At 43.7% G+C, this 25374-nt stretch overlaps 1 protein-coding gene across 8 annotated transcripts in view; it reads right to left on the minus strand.

The window, feature by feature from the left end:
* The window catches only part of LOC106573381 (genetic suppressor element 1), a 44354-nt gene that overhangs the window by 17435 nt on the left and 1545 nt on the right, over positions 1-25374 (minus strand). For 7 of the 8 annotated variants that reach the window (XM_014148391.2, XM_014148386.2, XM_014148389.2 and 4 more), the window contains exons 1-3: positions 5926-6137; positions 4918-5094; positions 3272-3474 (exon numbers count right to left, since the gene is read on the minus strand). In XM_014148391.2, the coding sequence (XP_014003866.2) occupies positions 3272-3474; positions 4918-5092 (378 nt within the window). In that variant the 5' untranslated portion in view covers positions 5093-5094; positions 5926-6137. Of the gene's footprint in view, positions 1-3271; positions 3475-4917; positions 5095-5925; positions 6138-25374 lie in introns of those variants that run through there. The other variant, XM_014148388.2, reaches the window with a different exon arrangement.

The following is a 25374-nucleotide window of genomic DNA, read 5'->3' on the forward strand; positions in this document are numbered from 1 at the left end:
GGCCACAGATGGTGCACGTGAAGGCCCCTCCTCCGGCCTCCCTGAGAGGAGCCCCTCCCAGCTCCATAGGCACCGGAGCGGTAGTGGTCGATGAGGGCCCTGTCGTTCCAACCTGCTCCGGCGGCCAAGGTCCGAAATTCCAGGGCGAACTCCTGGGCGCTCCTCGTCCCCTGCCTCAGGTGGAAGAGACGTTCACCTGCCGCTCTACCCTCGGGCGGATGGTCGAAGACTGCCCAGAAGCGGCGGGTGAACTCCTCGAAGTGGTCCAATGCCGCATCTCCTTCTCCCCACACGACGTTTGCCCACTCCAGAGCTCTCCCCGAGAGGCACGAGATGAGGGCGGACACCCTCTACCTTCCCGAGGGACCCGGGTGAACGGTGGCCAGGTAGAGGTCCAGTTGTAATAGGAACCCCTGGCACCGTGCTGCCGTCCCATCATACTCCCTGGGAAGTTCGAGACGTATCTCACTGGGACCGGATGCAGGAGGGACGGGTAGTGGTAAACCCGGTTGTGCTGGTCGAGGCGCTGGAGACTCCCTGTCTCTCCCAGCGGTCCATGGTCTGGACAACGCGATCCATCGTGGGTCCGAGATGTTGCAGCATCGCCGAGTGTTCTCGGACACGCTCCTCGACCCCTCGGACCGGGGTTCCTGCTCCTGCTGACCCCATTGGAGGTGTGGAATTCTGTCAGGTTGTGTGCTACTGGTAAGAAGTCAGGTGCAGGAGAGCGGAGAGTTGTGATCAGGCGCACACTTTAATTGGCAGAAGTAACAACAGATGGACGCAACTGCGTCAAAAACCTCCAGCCAAATGGCAAAAGTGCAAAGCGCGACAACAGTCACAATAATGCATAAGTTAAACAATTAAACACACTCGGGTACAACACGGTTCCTGGGGAAAAACCAGCCTGGCGAGTAACACGAACAATTCCACACAAAGACATGGGGGAACAGAGGGAATATATATGTAGTGTGATTTGGGAATGTAAACCAGGTGTGCGGGGAAACAAGACAAAACAAATGGAACAATGAACAGTGGAGCGGCGATGGCTAGAAGACCGGTGACGTCGACCACCGACCACCGCCCGAACAAGGAGAGGAGCCGACTTCAGCGGAAGTCGTGACAGGCACCCTTGTCATGTCTGTTCGCTATTCACACACACACACACACACACACACACACACACACACACACACACACACACACACACACACACACACACACACACACACACACACACACACACACACACACACACACACACACCTTCTTCTTGGTCAAGGTAAGAGACTCACACATTAATAGCTCTAAGAGCCTTGAGGCAGGGAGGGAGAGCGAGAGGACAAAGGATGGAGAGTAGGGTAGAGGAAGGAGAGTAGGGTAGAGGATGGAGAATAGGATAGAGGAAGGAGAGTAGGGTAGAGGAAGGAGAGTAGGGTAGAGGAAGGAGAGTAGGGTAGAGGAAGGAGAGTAGGGTAGAGGAAGGAGAGTAGGGTAGAGGAAGGAGAGTAGGGTAGAGGAAGGAGAGTAGGGTAGAGGAAGGAGAGTAGGGTAGAGGAAGGAGAGAAGAGGGGGGAAAGGGAGGGGAGATGACCTCTTAGCTGCGAGCTAAAAGCCCACCCGGGTGGAGAAGTGCTTCTGATATGTCAGAGGAAGTCAAGATCAGGGCAGGAGGGGACATCCTAAAACTCATCCTCCCTATACTACACCCTTCATCTTTCTCTGCTGTCTACCTCTCTCCATAAAGTATAAACATTCACTCACTCATTCACTCACTCACTCACTCCACCAAACTACTCCCACACGAGTAACCTTGCTGAGGACTTGTATTAGCTCCCAGTGCTAATGCCTAGTGTTGGATAATAAAGTCTAGGTTCACTCCAACAACCAGGGTTTCTGGCTGCAGCAGTGAAATCTATGTGCTTTGAATATCTTTGAATATCTCTCTCAGAGAAATCAGATTCACACCAGGCTTTCCAATAATGATCAAACACACTCCAGTCTCTTTCTGGTCTCTCTTTGGTCTTTGGTCTCTGATCTCTGATCTCTCTCTCTGATCTCTCTCCCTAGTCATTATCGCCTCTCTCTGGTCTCCATCCACCGTTGTAAAGAGGAGGATCAAGGGACAAAGCATGCGCGTGTCTGTGTGTGTACGTATGTATGTGTGTGTGTGCACGTGTGTGTGTGTTGGGGTTATCCGGTGCAGAACAAATTGCAGCAGCTCCCAGAACACACCTTGACCCCTGGCCTTACAGACACAGGACATGCTGTCATTATTGGTTGAACTGGATGTACTCTGACTGAATGTGAAGCACCTGCTACATCAATGTACCGGAAGTCAAAACATCACATCCTTTCAATCTTTAACTTCCTTCATACTCCCTTTTATCTATCCCCTCTCCCCCTTTCTTTTTCACTCTGTCCCACTTTCCCCTCTCTCTCTCTGTACCCCTTCCCCTCCCCCATTCTTTCTCTCTCTCCCCCCAACTTTCTCTCTCTCCCACACTCTCTCTCTCCATCTCTCTCCCCCACTCTCTCTCCCCCCACTCGCTCTCTTTCTCTCTCCCCCACTCTCTCCCCCACTCTGTCCATTTCTCTGCCTCTTTAACCCTCACTCTCCTTGCTCTCTCTTTCTCTCTTCCGCTGACCCCTCTATGAATAGGAGCCCCAGGGTAGGAAGCCGAGCCAGACAGACTGCTCTTTGTGAGGGGGAGAAAGGCTGCTCAGGGGGCTAACCCCTGGATTGTTTAGGGGGCTTGGTTCCTCACTCCAGCTTAAATACAAACACACATACACAGAGGGGTCTTGGGACAAAAGCAAACGTACACAAAGCTCCCTGAAACTACACACACACACCAAACACACAATCAGGAAATATAACAATTGGAGACAGCGTCTACAGCTACCGCTTTTTCTCTCCAGTATGGGTCCACTGGGTGACTCCTCTTTACCCTCTCTCTCAGAGAGAAACAGAGATGGAGACAGAAATAGAGATGAGAGGGACGGGGGATCCTGACACATTGACTTGGATAAACGTTGGGACTATTTCTTTAATGGTGGAAGTGGTAGCAGGAGGGGTGGGGGAAAGACAGAAAAAGAGAGAGAAGATAAGAGGGAGAAAAATGAGAAAGGAGATGACTCCATGGCTCATTGACCCCTGTATAACCTTGTCAGGAAAAGAAGGGAGAGGGGTTAGATAAAGAGATAAAGACAGAGTAAAGTGGAGGAGAGAAGAGAAGAGTACTAAAGTTCTGTGTGTGTTTCTTCTTACCTGGCGCCCTTCTCCTCTCCAGAGAATGCTGCCGGTCTTGGTGGGAGTGGGGGCGATAGTGACTACAGAAGGGGTGGAGGGAAGGCTGTGTCCCCGAATTGGGGTCTGGAGTGGTCCTGACAACCCCCTCTTAGGAGTGTTGACTGGAGAACTGAGACTGGTGGCTGGAGAGGAGACTGGAGACTCACTATTGGGAGAAGAACCTAGGGGAGAGAGAGAGCGAGAGAGAGAGAGTGAGAGAGAGAGAGAGAGAGAGAGAGAGAGAGAGAGAGAGAGAGAGAGAGAGAGAGCGAGAGAGAGGGGGGGGGGAATTTCACAGCAGAGGCCATCAGAAAGCCATTACTGTAAAAATTAGACGTCTCACTAATCAACACACACACAAGCATGCACACGCACGCATGTAAACACACAAAAGCAGCTAATGGGGCTCATCCAAGAGGGAGATGACAGAGAGAGAAAGAGAGAGGAAGAGGGAGAGAGAGTTGGCGGGGGAGAGTGATGCCAGAAAAACAAATGGAAGAGATGAGTGAAAGAGAGAGGGTTAGTATAAAGGGGATAGTATAAGGGATAGGCAGGGAGAGAACGAGAGTGAGTGTGAGTGAGAGAGAAGGAAAGAGAGGGTGAGATAGTGAGTGCGAGTGAGAGAGAAGGAAAAACAGGGTGAGAGTGAGTGTGAGAGAGAAGGAAATAGAGGGTGAGATAGTGAGTGCGAATGAGAGAGAAGGAAAGACAGGGTGAGAGAGTGAGTGTGAGTGAGAGAGAAAGAAAGAGAGGGTGAGAGAGTGAGTGGAAGTGAGAGAGAAGGAAATAGAGAGTGAGAGAGTGAGTGGAAGTGAGAGAGAAGGAAAGAGAGGGTAAGATAGTGAGTGGGAGTGAGAGAGAGGGTGAGAGAGGGCAAGAGAGTGAGTGAGAGTGAGAGAAGGAAAGAGAGGGTGAGAGAGTGAGTGGGAGTGAGAGAGAAGGAAAGAGAGGGCAAGAGAGTGAGTGAGAGTGAGAGAAGGAAAGAGAGGGTGAGAGAGTGAGTGGGAGTGAGAGAGAAGGAAAGAGAGGGTGAGAGAGTGAGTGGGAGTGACAGAGAAGGAAAGAGAGAGTGAGAGAGTGAGTGGGAGTGAGAGAAGGAAAGAGAGAGTGAGAGAGTCAGTGGGAGTGAGAGAGAAGGAAAGAGAGGGTGTGAGAGTGAGTGGGAGTGAGAGAGAGGGAAAGAGAGAGTGAGAGAGTGAGAGGGAGTGAGAGAGAAGGAAAGAGAGAGTGAGAGAGTGAGTGGGAGTGAGAGAAGGAAAGAGAGAGTGAGTGGAGTGAGAGAGAAGGAAAGAGAGAGTGAGAGAGTGAGAGGGAGTGAGAGAGAAGGAAAGAGAGGGTGAGAGAGTGAGTGGGAGTGAGAGAGAAGGAAAGAGAGGGTGAGAGAGTGAGTGGGAGTGAGAGAGAGGGAAAGAGAGGGTGAGAGAGTGAGTGGGAGTGAGAGAGAGGGAAAGAGAGGGTGAGAGAGTGAGTGGGAGTGAGAGAGAGGGAAAGAGAGAGTGAGAGGGAATATGTAATAGCAGGTAATTACCTGCATTAGGAGCTAACACACAAACACGGATGGATGGATTTTGTATAGATGATATATTCTGTCCTGAGGTAAGAGGAGGCGGGGTCACTGTGCTAACCTCTGGGGTCTTCAGCCTGTTTGGCCAGTTGACGGAGAGCGGCAGCGAATCCGGAGTGAGCAGACTGAGCAGCCACACTCCCGTTGGCTAGCGGGGTAAGAGGGCTGACCGTCGCCGTGGTGCGAGATGCCGTGGAGATCATTCCTAATGACCGCGACTTTGACTCATGGTTCATACCTGGAAAGATAGAGGGAGAAGGGGAGGACAAAAAAGTGAAATTATGAATATTTAGCCTTTTCGGGTTCTCGCTATCATAATAGAACAGCGTTTGTGTGACGGCTCTGAGAGATGGGGAAGGAGCTGAGGTCAAGTATAAGGTCAGAGGTCAGGTTAGTCTGTCAGAGCCGTGACAATGACATACACACACACACAGGCAAGCAAGCAGACACACACACACACACACACACACACAATAGGCGCACACACACACGCTCACACCCAGACACACACTAACATTATTAGTGTTCCCCCACTGCCCTCCCAGTGACCCACATACAGCTATTAGCACTGAATTTAACCCAACCATCATATACCCCCCCACCACTTCTACAGACAGAGAGACAGACACACACACTCAGATCCTTACAGCTGCGTGTGTGTTGAGACATCGCCACATCCTCTCTCTCTCCTATTCCCACTCCTTTAGCCCCCTCTTTCTCCCTGTTTCTCCCTCTTTCTCTCTGTTTCTCTCTCTCTGTTTCTCTCTCTCTGTTTCTCTCTCTCTCTGTTTCTCTCTCTGTTTCTCTCTGTTTCTCTCTGTCTCTGTTTCTCTCTGTTTCTCTCTCTCTCTGTTTCTCTCTTTCTCTCTCTGTTTCTCTAACATGCTTTTGAGCTTATTTAGCAAAATAACTCACACAAACATGAATACACACTCTGCCTCTATATTTCCCCTTTCCATGCTCGCTTTGGTTTGTTTATCTTTTCTCTCTCACAAAAATACATACACATTGATACACATACTCACCACACCAGGCAAACATACACTAGGACATAACAAACAACACTCACCGGCTCCCTGTTCTTCCTGCTGGCATTATCTTTTCTCTCACGCTCTCTTTCCCTTTCACACTCTCCCTCTTTCTTCTTCACGCTCCGTCTCTCTCTCATTCCCTCTCTCTGTCTTGCTCTCTCTATCTCTCGTTCTCTCTCATTCTCTCGGTCTTGTTCTCGCTCCTCCAGGAACAGCCCTCTCAGTCATGCAGCTGCTACACAATCACGTGATTCCCTCACTGTCCCCCTCCCTTCTCTTTCACCCTCTCTCCCTTTCTATCCCCATACCCTTCTTTCTCCCCTCCATCCTACTCCCCCTTCCTGTCTACCCCCTCCCTCTCACACCTCCAGCCACCTCTTCTCTTCTCCCTCTCTCCTCCCCCACTCTTAAGAATGAGGAGGAGCAAGAGGATGAGGATGGAGGGAGGAGCAGGGGTAGACTTCATCCATCACTCTGTCCTCACACATCAGCCCTGTCTGCTGCAGGGGCCCTGACAGTGACATCTCTCCCCTGACCCCTGAGTCTATGCTTGGCCAGGGGGACAGGGGCTGACGAGGGATGGTGGAGTGTTTAGAGTGGACAACATGACAGCCCAGCAGTTACACACACACACATATAAACAAAAAATAACTCAGCCCTCTGTCTCTCTTATGCGCACGCGCACGCACAGCACGCACGCACGCACGCACACACGCACGCACGCACACACGCACACACACACACACACACACACACACACACACACACACACACACACACACACACACACACACACACACACACACACAGTGTGGCAGAGGGACCTGCTCTGACCTTTGTGTGTGTGTGTGTGTGGCAGGTTAGCGTTTTTCGTCATGGCAGCTCTGCAGAGTGGTAACTCGCTGGCACAGGCACAAAGTCATAAAATCTTTCAAATATAACCTTAACCCTAACTTTAACCACACTGCTAATTCCAATGCCTAATAAACTTCACCTAAAATGAACACCAAAAGCTCATTTTTGTTTTCCTGAATTTTTACAATATACAGCTGTCCTATCTAGTGGAAATCGCTCAGTTCTGCCGCAAGGACAAGACTCAATAAACGTCAACCTGTGTGTGTGTGTGTGTGTGTGTGTGTGTGTGTGTGTGTGTGTGTGTGTGTGTGTGTGTGTGTGTGTGTGTGTGTGTGTGTGACATTAGGATTGGTAAACAAGCATTTACACTGCCCATGCTCATTAACCCTGAGAGTATGTGTGTGCTATTTCCTGCTCTGTCATTACACCACGGAAGAGAATGGAACACACACACTGTAAACACCGCTCCCTCCTACTCCCATTTCAGTTTTATACAGTAGCTGGCAGAGGATTTTATGTTCAACTGACACGGAAAGTAGGGTCAGAGCCAAATGTTTACAATCCTCGTGATCATGGCTGTAATATAAATTCTGAGTGCAACGTGTGTGTGCATGAGGAACTGTAATCTCTCAAATTAACAGCCTCAATCACACAACATTATGACATCAAGTTACTGCCATCTAAGAACACACATACACACACAAAGTCACACACACACACACACACACACACACTATCTGCTGACTCAGTATTTGTGCATCATGCGTCACACATCGTATGGCCCTAAACATCTCATCTCCAGGGACAAGACTGCCAGCTAGCATCTTCAGCCCTGAGAAGCTAGGGAAATGTAAGGTACATGTACAGTAGTAATTACTGTACTGTACTGTAACTCATCACTTGATAACTATTTTATAGTGCAAACGATACAGTACATACAGTGCAACGTTGAAAACACACACATATATATACAGTTGAAGTCAGAAGTTTCCATACACCTTAGCCAAATACATTTAAACTCAATTTTTCACAATTCCTGACATTTAATCTTAGTAAAAATTCCCTGTCTTAGGTCAGTCAGGATCACCACTTTATTTAAAGAATGTGAAATGTCAGAATAATAGTAGAGAGAATTATTTATTTCAGCGTTTATTTCTTTCATCACATCCCCAGTGGGTCAGAAGTTTACATACACTCAAATAGTATTTGGTAGCATTGCCCTTAAATTGTTTAACTTCGGTCAAACGTTTCGGGTAGCCTTCCACAAACTTCCCACAATAAGTTGGGTGAATTTTGGCCCCTTCCTCCTGACAGAGCTGGTGTAACTGAGTCAGGTTTGTAGGCCTCCTTGCTGACACACGCTTTTTCAGTTCTGCCCACAAATTTTCTATAGGATTGAGGTCAGGGCTTTGTGATGGCCATTCCAATACCTTGACTTTGTTGTCCTTAAGCCATTTTGCCACAACTTTGGAAGTATGCTTGGGGTCATTGTCCATTTGGAAGACCCATTTGCGACCAAGCTTTAACTTCCTGACTGATGTCTTGAGATGTTGCTTCAATATATCCACATCATTTTCCTTTCTCATGAAGCCATCTATTTTGTGAAGTGCACCAGTCCCTCCTGCAGCAAAGCACCCCCACAACATGATGCTGCCACCCCCATGCTTCACAGTTGGAATGGTGTTCTTCGGCTTGCAAGCCTCCCACTTTTTCCTTCAAACATAACGATGGTCATTATGTCCAAACAGAACTATTTTTGTTTCATCAGACCAGAGGACATTTCTCGAAAAAGTATGATCTTTGTCCCATGTGCAGTTGCAAACCGTAGTCTGGCTTTTTATGGAGGTTTTGGAGCAGTAGCATCTTCCTTGTTGAGTGGCATTTCAGGTTATGTCGATATAGGACTCGTTTGATGGTGGATATAGATACTTTGTACCTGTTTCCTCCAGCATCTTCACAAGGTCCTTTGCTGTTGTTCTGGGATTGATTTGCACTCTTTGCACCAAAGTACGTTCATCTCTAGGAGACAGAATGGGTCTCCTTCCTGAGCGGTATGACGGCTGCGTGGTCCCATGGTGTTTATACTTGCGTACTATTGTTTGTACAGATGAACGTGGTATCTTCAGGCATTTGGAAATTGCTCCCAAGGATGAACCAGACTTGTGGAGGTCTACAATTGTTTTCTGAGGTCTTGGCTGATTTCTTTTGATTTTCCCATGATGTCAAGCAAAGAGGCACTGAGTTTGAAGGTAGGCCTTGAAATACATCCACAGGTACACCTCCAATTGATTCAAATTATGTCAATTAGCCTATCAGAAGCTTCTAAAACCATGACATAATTTTCTGGAATTTTCCAAGCTGTTTAAAGGCACAGTCAACTTAGTGTATGTAAACTTCTGACCCACTGGAATTGTGATACAGTGAATTATAAGTGAAATTATCTGTCTGTAAACAATTGTTGGAAAAATTACTTGTGTCATGCACAAAGTAGATATCCTAACCGACTTGCCAAAACTATAGTCTGTTAACAAGAAATTAGTGGAGTGAAAAATTAGTTTTAATGACTCCAACCTAAGTGTATGTAAACTTCTGACTTCAACTGTATATATACTGCACAGACATAAAACTATTTTAACCTGTTATGGATAGGGGGCAGTATTTTCACGGCCGGATAAAAAACGTACCCGATTTAATCTGTTTATTACTCCTGCCCAGAAACTAGAATATCCCTATAATGGTTTGATTTGGATAGAAAACACCCTAAAGTTTCTAAAACTGTTTGAATGCTGTCTGTGAGTATAACAGAACTCATATGGCAGGCCAAAACCTGAGAAGATTCCAAACAGGAAGTGCCCTCTCTCACCATTTCTTGGCCTTCTTTATTCTCTTTATTGAAAACAGAGGATCTCTGCTGTAACATGACACTTTCTAAGGCTCCCATAGGCTCTCAGAAGGCGGCAGAACGTTGAATGATGACTTTGCAGTCCATGGCTGAAAAACAGTAGCGCATTTGGATAGTGGTCGATCTGAGAACAATGAGACGGATGCGCGCGTGCACGTGAAGAGGCCATTTTACACTTTCAGTCTTTGAACGAAAACGACTCCCGGTCGGAATATTATCGCTATTTTATGAGAAAAATCGCATAAAAATTGATTTTAAACAGCGTTTAACATGCTTCGAAGTACGGTAATGGAATATTTTGACATTTTTTGTCACGATACGCGTCCGCGCGTCACCCTTCGTTACCCTTCGGATAGTGTCTTGAACGCACGAACAAAACGCCGCTATTTGGATATAACTATGGATTATTTGGAACCAAACCAACATTTGTTGTTGAAGTAGAAGTCCTGGGATTGCATTCTGACGAAGAACAGCAAAGGTAATCCAATTTTTCTTATAGTAAATCTGAGTTTGGTGAGTACCAAACTTGGTGGGTGTCAAAATAGCTAGCCTGTGATGGCCGGGCTATCTACTCAGAATATTGCAAAATGTGCTTTCACCGAAAAGCTATTTTAAAATCGGACACGCGATTGCATAAAGGAGTTCTGTATCTATCATTCTTAAAATAATTGTTATGTTTTTTGTGAACATTTATCGTGAGTAATTTAGTAAATTCACCGGAAGTGTTTGGTGGGAATGCTAGTTCTGAACGTCACATGCTAATGTAAAAAGCTGGTTTTTGATATAAATATGAACTTGATTAAACAAAACATGCATGTATTGTATAACATAATGTCCTAGGAGTGTCATCTGATGAAGATCATCAAAGGTTAGTGCTGCATTTAGCTGTGGTTTTGTTTTTGTGACATTATATGCTAGCTTGAAAAATGGGTGTCTGATTATTTCTGGCTGGGTACTCTGCTGACATAATCTAATGTTTTGCTTTCGTTGTAAAGCCTTTTTGAAATCAGACAGTGTGGTTAGATAAAGGAGAGTCTTGTCTTTAAAATGGTGTAAAATAGTCATATGTTTGAAAAATTGAAGTTTTCGGATTTTCGAGGAGTTTGTATTTCGCGCAACGCCCTATCATTGGATATTGGAGCGGTGTTCCGCTAGCGGAACGTCTAGATGTAAGAGGTTTTAAGGTACAAACAAAACATAGCTTAGTTATAAATAACACAATAATGGTAATATTACAACAATAATGATTGTTTAACTCAAATATACAAATTGATTTAAAAAAACAATATAATTTAAAAAGAATAATAATTAAAGTATAATTTTTGTAAATAATATCATAAATAGGACTGGTGGAGTTATGTCACACATGCATCTAACAAAATTATTTGGAAAATTGCTGATCTACTCTAAATTACAACCAACTAATTGCAGCATTGCCACAAAAATGGAAGAGGCAAGTGGAAGGGGGAGAAAGTAAAGACCTTGTCTGTTGGCCCTGCCTTAAAGACCTAAATTGGCTAAAGAAAATTATGATAAATAAAAAAGTATATCAGTTTCATTTAAGGACCCAAAAAATTGACAGCTGTGCCATATAGATTGCAAATTATTTGGGAAGAGATTTTCGATGTACCGTTTCCATGGGACATGGTTTATGAACTAATACACAAAATGATGCTGGATTTAAATTTAGAGTTTTTCAATTGAAATTATGACACAAAATTCTTCCAACCAATAGAATGCCATATATATGGGGAATACAACCATCCCAGCTCTGCAGATTTTGCTTTGTTTGTTTTGGTATTGTCATATGTAGCTTGTTTTTGGTCACAGGTTTAGGAATGGCTAAAGAATTGAACATTTACCTGGAGCTGACTCTGCAAATACCACTGCTGGGTGATTTAAAAAATCATAGTCAATCGATCAATAAACTAATAATACTCTTGGCAAAAAAAAAATCTTTAATTTATAATAAGTAGAATCTATAAGAATATAAAGGTTCAGAACTTTTGTGAAACATAACAGCACAGTTGAAAAATATATTGCAAATAGAAATCAAAACTGGATGGTGTTCAGAGATAGATGGGAGGTGTTGAGGGTAGCTGAAGGATGGGACTGAAAACAAACAAAAGATAAATATTGTAAAATAAACTGTGTCCGCAAAATGTATATGTATAGGCTGGAAGTAGGAGCCTAAGTGTTGTTGTCCATTAGTGTACTCCATTTAGGGGGGGGTTAAGGGAAAATAATAAACAAAAAATATACATATTTTTTTAAATATAATTTATATACAGTACCAGTCAAATGTTTGGACACACCTAGACAAGGTTATTGTTTATTTTTTTACTATTTTCTACATTGTAGAATAATAGTGAAGACATCAACACTATGAAATAACACATATGGAATTATGTAGTAACCAAAGTGTTAAACAAATCAAAATATATTTTATATTTGAGATTCTTCAAAGTAGCCACCCTTTGCCTTGATGACAGTTTTGCACACTCTTGGCATTCTCTCAACCAGCTTCACCTGGAATGCTTTTTCCAACAGTCTTGAAGCAGTTCCCACTAATGCTGAGCAATTGTTGGCTGCTTTTCCTTCACTCTGCGGTCCAACTCATCCCAAACCATCTCAATTGGGTTGAGGTCGGGTGATTGTGGAGGCCAGGTCATCTGATGCAGCACTCCATCACTCTCCTTTTTTGGTGAAATAGCCCTTACACAGCCTGTATGTGTGTTGGTTATTGTCCTGTTGAAAAACAAATGATAGTCCCACTAAGCGCAAACCAGATGTGATGACGCATCGCTGCAGAATGCTGTGGTAGCCATGCTGGTTAAGTGTGCCTTGAAATCTAAATAAATAACAGACAGAGTCACCAGCAAAGCGCCCCCACTCCATCACACCTCCTCCTCCATGCTTCATGGTGGGAACTACACATGCAGAGATCATCCGCTCACCTACTCTGCATCTCACAAAAGACAGATTCCACCGGTCTAATGTCCATTGATCGTTTTTCTTGGCCCAAGCAAGTCTCTTCTGCTTATTGGTGTCCTTTAATAGTGGTTTCTTTGCAGAAATTCGACCATGAAGGCCTAATTCAAACAGTCTCCTCTGAACAGTTGATGTTGAGATGTGTATGTTACTTGAACACTGTGAAGCATTTATTTGGGCTGCAATTTCTGAGGTTGGTAACTCTAATGAACTTATCCTCTGCTGCAGAGGTAACTCTGGGTCTTCCTTTCCTGTGGCGGTCCTCATGACAGCCAGTTTCATCATAGCGCTTGATGGTTTTTGTGACTGCACTTGAAGAAACTTTCTTAATATTTTCCATATTGACTGACCTTCATGTCTTAAAGAAATTATGGACTGTTGTTTCTCTTTGCTTATTTGAGCTGTTCTTGCCATAATATGGACTTGGTCAAATAGGGCTATCTTCTGTATATTACCCCTACCTTGTCACAACACAACTGATTGGCTGAAACACATTAAGAACAAAATAAATTCCACAAATTAACTTTTAACAAGGCACACCTGTTAATTGAAATGCATTCCAGGTGACTAACTCATGAAGTTGATTGAGAGAATGCCAAGAGTGTGCAAAGCTGTCATCAAGGCAAAGGGTGGCTACTTTGAAGAATCTAAAATATCAAATATATTTTGATTTGTTTAACACTTTTTTTTGGTTACTACATGATTCCCTATGTGTTATTTGATCGTTTTGATGTCTTCACTATTATTCCACACCTTGGAATGAGTAGGTGTGTCCAAACGTTTGACTGGTACTGTATACATTTACAAAAAAAAATATGGAGATAGGAAATAATCCAGACAATTACATTGATGGAAGCCACAATCTATCTGCAATATTAAAGCTGATCTACCCCCCCAAATAAAAAAAAATATAAAAAAAGATAGTAATGGCAGCACAAGACGACTTTAACCCTGTAATAGCCTGTAGACAATACAACTCTTTAACTGCTGTAGACACCATGGAAACAGTTTACTACCATAATACAGGCTACTGTCCTGTTAGGAGAGAGGAGAGGAAAGAGAGAAGAGAGAAAGAGAGAAGAGAGAGGAGAGGGAGAGGAAATGGAGAAAGTGAAAGGCCATATTTCCACTATGAAAGATGAAGGAGAGCCTGAGGAGCGGAGTGGCGAAAGAGATGTTCTACTTTTCAATTCACATTAAATCCTTGCCTTACATTTCATTGTGGCTGGCAATGAAACATTCTTGGTCCGCAATTCAAATTGACCATAAATATCACAGTAGACCCGAGCCAGTAAGCACAAACTATTCAACAATTCAAGCAACTTTTCTTCTAAAACATATTACAATACTGAATAATGCAAACAAACCATATTACACTCTTGAATAATGCAACAATCCACAAGCATGTGCAGACAATTCAAGGGTTTATTTTCTCGTCCTTACACATTCAATTAGCTGACATTACACAGCTAACTCCTGCTAGGTAGCTAGTTAACTAACAACATGCTTCATGATCAAGTAATGTTAGCATATCAATAATTAATGTTTACCCCTCTCATACGAATATAAAAGTACAGTAATGTTATCATACAGTGTCATTCATATTGTAATATAGGCTACACAGCTAGGTTATGTTAGGTAGCTAGCTAGCTAGCTAAACAAAATAATTTCTGAATCCTCACATAAATGTCACATGAATGCTGACATTTAACTGAACCTGAGCTAGACAGGAGCTCTTAGGCTTACACTAGCTACTGTACCATATTAAAGTTACCTTAGAACAAACCAGTCTTCATTTGATCAATTTCATGGAAGTTATTATGAGATTAAAGCAAATTGCGACTGAAAACGTTGATAATTCCCTGGGGCCTCAGGGAAAATGTTTGTAAATTTCACACTAAATTTCTGTGCGCACCATTTCTGAAAAGTCTGCGAACTTACAAAAATATTGAGATTTATAAACTGGCACACGCCATACATGTTTCCCCTTATAAATCAGACCTATCATAAAACTGCGTGTGTGAACCAGAATTAAGACTCCGCCTTGAAAACGCCTCCATTTTTTTTATTTTTTTATTTCACCTTTATTTAACCAGGTAGGCTAGTTGAGAACAAGTTCTCATTTACAACTGCGACCTGGCCAAGATAAAGCAAAGCAGTGCGACACAAACAACAACACAGAGTTACACATGGAATAAACAAACATACAGTCAATAACACAATCGAAAAAATGGGTATAAAGAAGTAAGATAAGGGAGGTAAGGCAATAAATAGGCCATAGTGGCAAAATAATTACAATTTAGCAATTAAACACTGCAGTGATAGATGTGCAGAAGAAGAATGTGCAAGTAGAGATACTGGGGTGCGAAGGAGAAGAAAAAAGAATAACAGTATGGGGATGAGGTAGTTGGATGGGCTATTTACAAGATGGGCTATGTACAGGTGTAGTGATCTGTGAGCTGCTCTGACACCTGGTGCTTAAAGTTAGTGAGGGAGATATGAGTCTCCAGCTTCAGTGATTTTTGCAATTCGTTCCAGTCATTGGCAGCAGAGAACTGGAAGGAAAGGCGGCCAATAGGGCAATTGGCTTTGGGGTGACCAGTGAAATATACCTGCTGGAGCGCGGGCTACGGGTGGGTGCTGCTATGGTGACCAGTGAGCTGAGATAAGGCGGGGCTTTAACTAGCAAAGACTTATAGATGACCTGGAGCCAGTGGGTTTGAATATGAAGCGAGGGCCAGCCAACAAGAGCATACAGGTTGCAGTGGTGGGTAGTATATGGGGCTTTGGTGACAAAATGGATGGCACTGTGATAGACTGCATCCAATTTGCTGAGTAGAGTGTTGGAGGCTATTTTGTAAATTACATTGCCGAAGTCAAGGATCTGTAGGATAGTCAGTTTTACGAGGGTATGTTTGGCAGTATGAGTGAAGGATGCTTTGTTGCAAAACAGGAAGCCGATTCTAGATTTAATTTTGGATTGCAGATGCTTAATGTAAGTCTGGAAGGAGAGTTTACAGTCTAACCAGACACCTATGTATTTGTAGATGTCCACATATTCTAAGTCAGAACCGTCCAGAGTAGTGATGCTGGACGGGCGGGCAGGTGCTGGTAGCGATCGGTTGAATAGTATGGATTTAGTTTTACTTGCATTTAAGAGCAGTTGGAGGCCACGGAAGGAGAGTTGTATGGCATTGAAGCTCATCTGGAGGTTTGTTAACACAGTGTCCAAAGAAGGGCCAGAAGTATACAGAATGGTATCGTCTGCGTAGACGTGGATCAAAGAATCAGCAGCAGCAAGAATGACATCATTGATGGATACAGAGAAAAGAGTCAGCCCGAGAATTGAATCCTGTGGCACCCCCATAGAGAGTGCCAGAGGTCTGGACAACAGGCCCTCCGATTTGACACACTGAACTCTGTCTGAGAAGTAGTTGGTGAACCAGGCGAGGCAGTCATTTGAGAAACCAAAGCTGTTGAGTCTGCCAATAAGAATGTGGTGATTGACAGAGTCGAAAGCCTTGGCCAGGTCTATGAATACAGCTGCACAGTATTGTCTCTTATCGATGGAGGTTATGATATCGTTTAGGACATTGAGCTTGGCTGAGGTGCACCCATGACCAGTTCGGAAACCAGATTGCATAGCGGAGAAGGTACGGTGGGATTTGAAATGGTCGGTGATCTGTTTGTTAACTTGGCTTTCAAAGACCTTAGAAAGGCAGGGTAGGATAGATATAGGTCTGTAGCAGTTTGGGTCTAGAGTGTCTCCCCCTTTGAAGAGGGGAATGACCGCGGCAGCTTTCCAATCTTTGGGAATCTCAGACGATATGAAAGAGAACAGGGGGAGAAATGGGGGAGGCTTGGGCAAGTTGCTGTGGGGGGTGCAGGGCTGTTAACCAGGGTAGGGGTGGCCAGGTGGAAATCATGGCCAGCTGTAGAAAAATGCTTATTGAAATTCTCAAATATCATGGATTTATCGGTGGTGACACTGTTTCCTAGCCTCAGTGCAGTGGGCAGCTGGGAGGAGGTGCTCTTAATCTCCATGGACTTTACAGTGTCCCAGAACTTTTTGGAGTATGTGCTGCAGGATGTACATTTCTGTTTGAAAAAGCTAGCCTTTGCTTTCCTAACTGTCTGTGTATATTGGTTCCTAACTTCCCTGAAAAAATGCATGTCGCGGGGGCTATTCGATGCTAATGCAGTATGCCACAGGATGTTTTTGTGCTGGTCAAGGACAGTCAGGTCTGGAGTGAACCACGGGCTATATCTGTTCCTGGTTCTACAATTTTTTAATGGGGCATGCTTATTTAAGATTGTGAGGAAAGCACTTTTAAAGAATAACCAGGCATCTTCTACTGACAGAATGAGGTCAATATCCTTCCAGGATACCCGGGCCAGGTCGATTAGAAAGGCCTGCTCAATGAAGTGTTTTAGGGAGCGTTTGACAGTGATGAGGGGTGGTCGTTTGACCGCAGACCCATTACGGACGCAAGCAATGAGGCAGTGATCGCTGAGATTCTGGTGGAAGACAGCAGAGGTGTATTTGGAGGGCAGGTTGGTTAGGATGATATCTTTGAGGGTGCATGTGTTTACGGATTTGGGGTTGTACCTGGTAGGTTCATTGATAATTTGTGTAAGATTGAGGGCATCAAGCTTAGATTGTAGTATGGCCGGGGTGTTAAGCATGTCCCAGTTTAGGTCACCTAACAGCATGAGCTCTGAAGATCGATGGGGGGCAATCAATTCACATATGGTGTCCAGGGCACAGCTGTGGGCAGAAGGTGGTCTATAGCAAGCGGCAACGGTTCTGGAAAGGTGGATTTTAAAAATAGAAGCTCAAATTGTTTGGGCACAGACCTGGATAGTAAGACAGAACTCTGCAGGCTATCTCTGCAGTAGATTGCAACTCCGCACCCTTTGGCAGTTCTATCTTGTCTGAAAATGTTATAGTTAGGGATGGAAATTTCAGGGTTTTTGGTGGCCTTCCTAAGCCAGGATTCAGACACAGCTAGGACATCTGGGTTGGCAGAGTCTGCTAAAGCAGCGAATAAAACAAACTTGGGGAGAAGGCTTCTAATGTTAACATGCATGAAACCAAGGCTTTTACGGTTACAGAAGTCAACAAATGAGAGCGCCTGGGGAATGGGAGTGGAGCTAGGCACTGCAGGGCCTGGATTAACCTCTACATCACCAGAGGAGCAGAGGAGGAGTAGGATAAGGTTACGGCTAAAGGCTATAAGAACTGGTCGTCTAGTACGTTCGGAACAGAGAGTAAAAGGAGCAGGTTTCTGGCCGCGGTAGAATAGATTCAATGCATAATATACAGACAAAGGTATGGTAGGATGTGAATACAGTGGAAGTAAACCTAGGCATTGAGTGACGATGAGAGAGGTATTGTCTCTAGAGACATCAATTAAGCCAGGAGAGGTCACCGCATGTGTGGGAGGTGGGACAAGAGGGTTAGCTGAGTCATATTGAGCAGGGCTGGAGGCTCTACAGTGAAATAAGACAATAGTCACCAACCAAAAACAGCAATGGACAAGGCATATTGACATTAGGGAGAGGCATGCGTAGCCGAGTGATCATAGGGTTCAGTGAGTAGCTGGGCGGGCTGGAGACACGGAGATTCAGACAGCTAGCGGGCCGGGGCTAGCAGGCTAGCAGAAGGGCCTTAGAGGGACATCGCAATGGAAGAAGTCTGTTGTAGCCCCCTCGTGCGGTTATGTCGGCAGACCAAGTTGTGATGGATCAGCACAGGTCCGTGTAGTAAAAGCGTCCAGGCCAATTTGCAAAATAGGTATAGTAGCCCAAGAAATTGGTTGATGGACCTCTTCAGCTAACAGTCCGGTATGCTCTAGACAGCTAGCGGACGGCGGCTAGCAGGCTAGCAGATGGGCATTCAGGGAACGTCGCGACGGAGGAGCCTGTTGAAAAACCCCCTCGGGCGGATTAAGTCGGTAGTCCAGTCGTGATGGATCGGCGGGGCTCCGTGTCCGCAATAAAAGGGGTCCATGCCAATTGGCAAAATAGGTATTGTTGCCCAAGGAGTGGCTGATGGACCTCTTCAGCTAGCCGGGAGATGGGCCTAGCATAGGCTAGCTCCAGGCTAATTGGTGCTTACTTCGGGACAGAGACGTTAGCCAGGAGAGGTCAATCGGATAGCAGCTAGCTAGCTGCGATGATCCAGGTGAAGAGGTTCAAAGCTTGCGGTAGGAATCCGGAGATATGGAGAAAAAGAAGTCAGATAAGTTCTGGGATGAATCGCGAAGTGCAGACTGGCAGGAGTTGTCCGGGCTGAAGGTTAGCTGATGACCACTATCAGTGGCTAGCTGACTACTAACTAGTAGCTAGTTAGCTGGCTAGCTTCTGTTGGGGGTTCCGGTTGTAAAGTATAGAAAATAGCAGATCCATACCACATTGGGTGAGGCGGGTTGCAGGAGAGTATGTTGATGTTGGGCTTAAGAAAAATCTAAAAAAATGTAAGCGAAGAAAAAAGATATAAAAATATATACATATAAAGATATACACACGGGATACGACAAGACGAAGACAAAGACGCCTGACTACTACGCCATCTTGGATAGTTCACCTTTTATGGTGACAACAACGCCCTTATTTGCTGTGTAATTTGGAACTATTCGAATTAGGTCACAGCATGCAAAAGACAAATTGTTGTTCAATATTCAGTTTATGAATAGATTATTGGGTTTGTATGTCCTGCCTTAGTATAGGCTCTGAGATTAAATAGGCAATAATGTTATGCTCCTATCGCACAGCAATACTGTAGCCTACCCATACTGTCAAATATTTTACATACACTTCCGGCCTATTTACTGTGTTGGCAGAATGTTTGAATATCTTGCAGTAATTGTGCACGTGACAATAAAAACTTGAAACTTGATAAATAGGCCTACTTCAATGTAAAAGATCAGCTGTTAAATTTGACTGTATACCGGTATTATAAATGGCACTGCCTATGATATTGCAAAACTACATATAGCCTATCTATTTACTAGGCTTCTAGGTTACATGGTATTTTGTTGTATTGCTCTTTCAAAAATATAAACCCATCACGGCCAGAAAAGGTGAGGAATACTGTATATTCGGCAATGGTTATGAATATAAATCAGAAATAGATTCCTATGTCTAATTATAAGATTCCTTTGCCAATTTATTTTAGATTCTAAAAATAAAACAGAGATTTTCACTCTTCTCACTAATGGCAAATGGTTGAATTCTTGTTAATATGTTTTCATGGTTTAGTTTTTTGTGAATAAGCTTTTCATCATAACCCCCATTTGTACAAAATACTTACTTGCCAGCTTGCAATACAATATTTCAACCACTAACAGATATGCATATGCATGATCTAAAGTTTGCGGGAAGTGAGCACATTCTCACATTAAGTAAAAAAAAAAATTATATACGATAACGCAATTAAATAAATGATTCCCTCTTTGCTGCAATTTTCCCTATCTTTGGTTATGTTACCCTGGCCTTGCTGCCTTTTTTCCAGTTGCAAGTTTTGGCACATTCATTCCAGCAACATAGCACACTGCATCCCACTGCTGGTCCACCTTTGAAGCTAAGCAGGGTTGGTCCCTGGATCGGAAACCAGATGTAGCTGAAAGTAATGAAAATAATAATGTGTACAAATAAATGTGAGAAAAAAATATCATGTGGGGATTTTTTTTTTTTCACGAGGGAAAAACATGAAAAATATATGTGAAACTTCACACGTGTCCGAAAACCATGTTTTTCACGTGAAATTGTTCACGTGCTTTTTTCACATTATTTTTTTTGGTAATGGGCTCTTTCCCTCACAATCTTCTCTTCTGTTTTGAACACTGATCTGGAAGAACTACACACTTAGAAAACAAGGTGCTATATAGAACCTAAAAGGGTTCTTCGGCTGTCCCCATTGGAGAACCCTTTGAAAAACTATTTTTGATTACAGGTAGAACCATTTTGGTTCCAGGTAGAACCCTTTTGGGTTACATTTAGAACCCTTTCCACAGAGGGTTCTACTTGGAACCCAAAAGGGTTCTACCTGGAACTGAAAAGGATTATCCTATGGGGATAGCCAAAGAACCCTTTCCACAGAGGGTTCTACCTGGAACCCAAAAGGGTTCTACCTGGAACTGAAAAGGATTATCCTATGGGGATAGCCAAAGAACCCTTTCGGAACCCTTTTCTCTAAGAGTGCAGATAGGTTAAAGCTTTACTTCTGTACACCTATCCAGTCCTTTCACCTAGGATCAAGTAATGAAAGAAAGCTAGGAAACCAGGAAAATAATGTGCAATAAAGGGAAAGAGAGGGGGGGGGGGGGGGGGTTGTAGAATTGGGACTGAGCCTATACCGGTTCTCTTCCTGGAGTCTCCCATTGGAGAACAATAATAGAACCATTCTATGGGCAGTTTGTCAGCATAATCACACTGTAATCACTGTTTATGTGATAAGAGCTGCTTATCATTGTCTCTAGGATTAGGAGAGCTCTCAGGAAACAGTGTTATATTTTCTCTCTCTCTCTCTCTCTCAATTCAAATGGGCTTTATTGGCATGGGAAACATGTGTACATTGCCAAAGCAAACAACATCAACAAAAAACAACATCAAAACATTAAAGTAAACATTGCACTCATAAAGATTTTAAAATAATAGACGTTTCAAATGTTTTATTATCAGCTATGTACAGTGTTTTTAACAATGTATAACTAGTTGTAGTACGAATAGTAGGGGAAGATAAGTAAACAGATCAATATTGGTGGTATTTACAATGTTCTTTGTGCTCCACTTGTTGCCCTGTTTTCATGGCAACGGGCCACGAATCTTGCTGCTGTGATTGCACATTGCAGTATTTTGCCTAACAGTTATGTGAGTTTATCAATGTTTGATTTGTTTTCAAATTCTTTATGGATTTGTGTAATCTGTGGGAAATATGTGTCTCTAATATGGTCATACCTTTGGCAGGAGGTAAGGAAGTTCATCTCAGTTTCCACGTCATTTTGTGAGTAGTGTGCACATAGCCTTTCTTCTCTCAAGAGCCAAGTCTGCCTATGGCAACCTCTCTCAATAAAAAGGCTATGCTCATTGGGTCTATACATAGTAAAGGATTTTCTTTGTTTAGGGCCAAATAACATTCCAGTTTGCTCTGTTTTTTGGTTGATTCTCTCCAGTGTGTCAAATAGCTATCTTTTTGTTTTCTCATAATTTGTTTGGGTCTAATTGTGTTGCTGTCCTGGGGCTCTGTGGGGTCTGTTTGTGTATGTGAACAGAGACCCAGAACCAGCTGGCTGAGGGGACTCTTCTCTAGGTTAATATCGCTGTAGGTAAGAACTTTGTGGTGGAATGTGTGGGCATCGCTTCCTTTCAGGTGGTTGTAGATCTTTTCAGGATTTGGATATTTAGTAGGTATATTCTTAATTCTGCTCTGCATGCATTGTTTGGAGTTTTGCATTGAACATGAAGGATATTTTTGCATGAGTCTCAATTGGGTGTTTGTCCCATTTTGTGAATGCTTGGTTGGTGAGTGGACCCCAGACCTCACAACCATAGAGAGCAATGGGTTCTATAACTGATTTAAGTATTTTTAGCCAGATCCTAATTGGGATGTCGAGTTCTATGTTCCTTTTGATGGCATGGAAAACATTTCTTGCCTTGTCTTGTCTTTTAAATCGTTCAGAGTTTTGTGGAAGTTACCTCTGGTGTTGATGTTTAGGCCGAGGTAGCACAGGAGGTTGGTGGCAACTTAATTGGGGAGGACGGGCACGTGGTAATGGCTGGAGCCGAATTAGTGGAATGGTATCAAATACATCAAACACATTGTTTCCATGTGTTTGATGCCATTCCATTTGCTCCAGACATTTTTATGATCTGTCCTCCCCTCAGCAGAGGTAGGTATAATTATTTGTGTGCTCTAGGGCAATGGTATCTAGATAGTATTTGTATTTGTTGTCCTTGCAACTGGACCTTTTTTTGGAACACCATTATTTATGTCTTAATGAGATTTACTGTCAGGGCCCAGGTCTGACAGAATCTGTGCAGAAGGTCTAGGTGCTGCTGTAGGCCCTCCTTGGTTGGGGACAGAAGCACCAGATCATCTGCAAACAATAAACATTTGACTTCAGAGTCTAGTATGGTGAGGTCGGGTGCTGCAGACTGCTCCAGTGCCCTCACCAATGGGGCTCAAGCTGCATCCCTGTCTCACCCCATGGCTCTGAGGAAAGAAATATGTGTACAAGGATTGTATAATATCTTATGTTCTCCCCCAACACTGCTTTCCATCAATTTGTATAGCAGACGCTCATGCCAAATTGAGTCAAAAGCTTTTTTGAAATCAACAAACCATGAAAAGACTTTGCTTTCGTTTTGGTATGTTTTTTTTGTTGTCAATTAGGGTGTGCAGGATGTATATACGTGGAGTCTGCTGTTGATGATACTGCAGAGGGTTTTTCCGAGGTTACTGTTGATGCAGATTCGAGAGCTTATGACAATGTTGAAGAGTTTAAGAATAGCCCATTTGAATTTGTGATCTGTATATTTTATAATTTTGCTTAGTATACCATCAACACCGCAGGCCTTTTTGGGTTGGAGGGTTTATATTTTGGCTCATCCTGTCACGACTTCCGCCGAAGTCGGTCCCTCTCCTTGTTCGGGCGGTGTTCGGCGGTCGACGTCACCGGTCTTCTAGCCATCGCCGCACTGTGTTTTTGGTTGGATAGGTTTCACAATTTCTTTCTTAGGTTTTTGCATTCTTCATCAAACCATTTATTTTTGTTGTTTTCTTAGGTTTTCTGCTAGAATTGTTTTAATTTGATATGTTAGCTGATAAGTCAAATATACTGTCCATCCCATCTATACTATGCTTCTTGCAGGATGACAACATCTGTATTTCTGATTTATTTGGTGAAGTCTGGGTTACTGCTCTTTAGGCCAAAGGCAGAAACTCTCAGACCTTGTATATTCCAGGATGAGATAGTAAAATCTGGTGCCTGGTGGTGCTGTGGTCTTGATTTAGGTCCTCTCGGCGTGGGTCCTCTCAACGTGGGTCCTCTAGGTGCAGGTTCATGGGGAACCCTCGCAGGTCTGGGCGGGGTGTCCATTGCTCTGCTCCTCTTGTGTGAGGTGCTGGGGCTGCAGCAGAGGACGATGTCGTTCAGGGTCCTTGCAAAAGAAGGGACTGTTGCTTTGTATAGGTGGACCTGGTCATAAAGACTGTTGAAGTCCAGGTTAGAGTGGTGGGCCAGGTAAACATTTGTTTTTGAAGCACAGTCATAGGAAATTCTTGCTTTTACCCTGCTGTATGGTAGCAGGGTGAAAGTATTTTCACTGTAACAGGGTGGAGATAACCACTTCTGAGTTGGAGAAAGTGGAAGAATGTCACGCCCTGACCTGAGAGAGCCTTTTTTATGTCTCTATTTAGGTTTGGTCAGGGTGTGATTTGGGTGGGCATTCTATGTCCTTTTTTCTATGCTTTGTATTTCTTTGTTTTGGCCTGGTATGGCTCTCAATCAGGGACAGCTGTACATCGTTGTCGCTGATTGGGAGTCATACTTAGGCAGCCTGTTTTCCTTTGGGGTTTGTGGGTAGTTAATTTCTGTTTAGTGTTTTGCACCTGACAGAACTGTTTGGCTGTCGGTTTCTTGTTTTTTTTGTTTAAAGTGTTCTATCTTTAATAAATTAATGATGAGCACTAACCACGCTTCGCCTTGATCTACTCTCTTCAACGACGGCCGTTACAAAGAAGCTTTTTCAATCACTGCCTTTCCTGCTGTGCTCTCAGGTCGTCTGCACCTTTGTGAATTATTATGTGGCTGGGTGACCCTAGTTGGTCTTCAGATAGCAGGTCTAGGTCACACTGGGTGTTTGGGCACCAGAGCTTAGACACTACACTGTGTGCCTCTCTCTCTTCCTCGCTCCTTCTTTCTCTATGTGTGTTGTGTTTGCTCAGGAGGCTGTGGTCTAAATCCAGTGGGTTGACACCTGGTTACCCAGCCTCAGGGCCTAGGACTGACTGTCTGTATCTCAGTGGTCTACAGCAGAATCATACTCATTTTGTCTCTCCTCTCCACGCATGCACACACACACACACACACACACACACACACACACACACACACAAACCGCTCCTCACAGACATGTGTTTAATACAGAGAGTACCAAAGTATGTTGGTGCATTCAAACATTAAGTCATATAACTGAGTAACTTCAGGATGTTTTTAGCATAAATAACTGGAACAATGTATTAGATGGTATGATTATAATCTGTTTATAAACCATTATTGGTTCATTTGTTTACCGTTTGTAAGTTGTTTGTAAATCATTATCATACCGAATCAAAATGCAGAGGTCAGGATTAAAATAGAATAGGCCTATACAGTTTTGTAAAGTGAAGTGAATGGTAAAGCACCCAGCCAGGTCTGTTAAAGATTGACTTTGAAATTGGATGTCTATCCACAGTGAGTTCTATTACAATCAAGTAGTTAATTAAGTAATCCCATGACTCTGGATCTGAAGATTGTGTCTTCGATCCCAGTCGTGGACACTGTTTTAGTATTTTTTTTTATTTGAACCCTATCCAAAACCTTAACCATTTGGAATGAGTGCGTAAACTTAACCCTTAACTTTGACATTTTACGTTTGGAGAAATGGAACGATACAGAGTAGCAAGAGCAACAAAAACTCTTTGAAATTTGACGTTGGGAGCAACTTCGAAATTTGACGTTTGGAGAACGTGGTT

This window comes from Salmo salar, chromosome ssa16, assembly GCF_905237065.1.
Source record: "Salmo salar chromosome ssa16, Ssal_v3.1, whole genome shotgun sequence".
NCBI classification, from domain to species: Eukaryota; Metazoa; Chordata; class Actinopteri; order Salmoniformes; family Salmonidae; genus Salmo; species Salmo salar.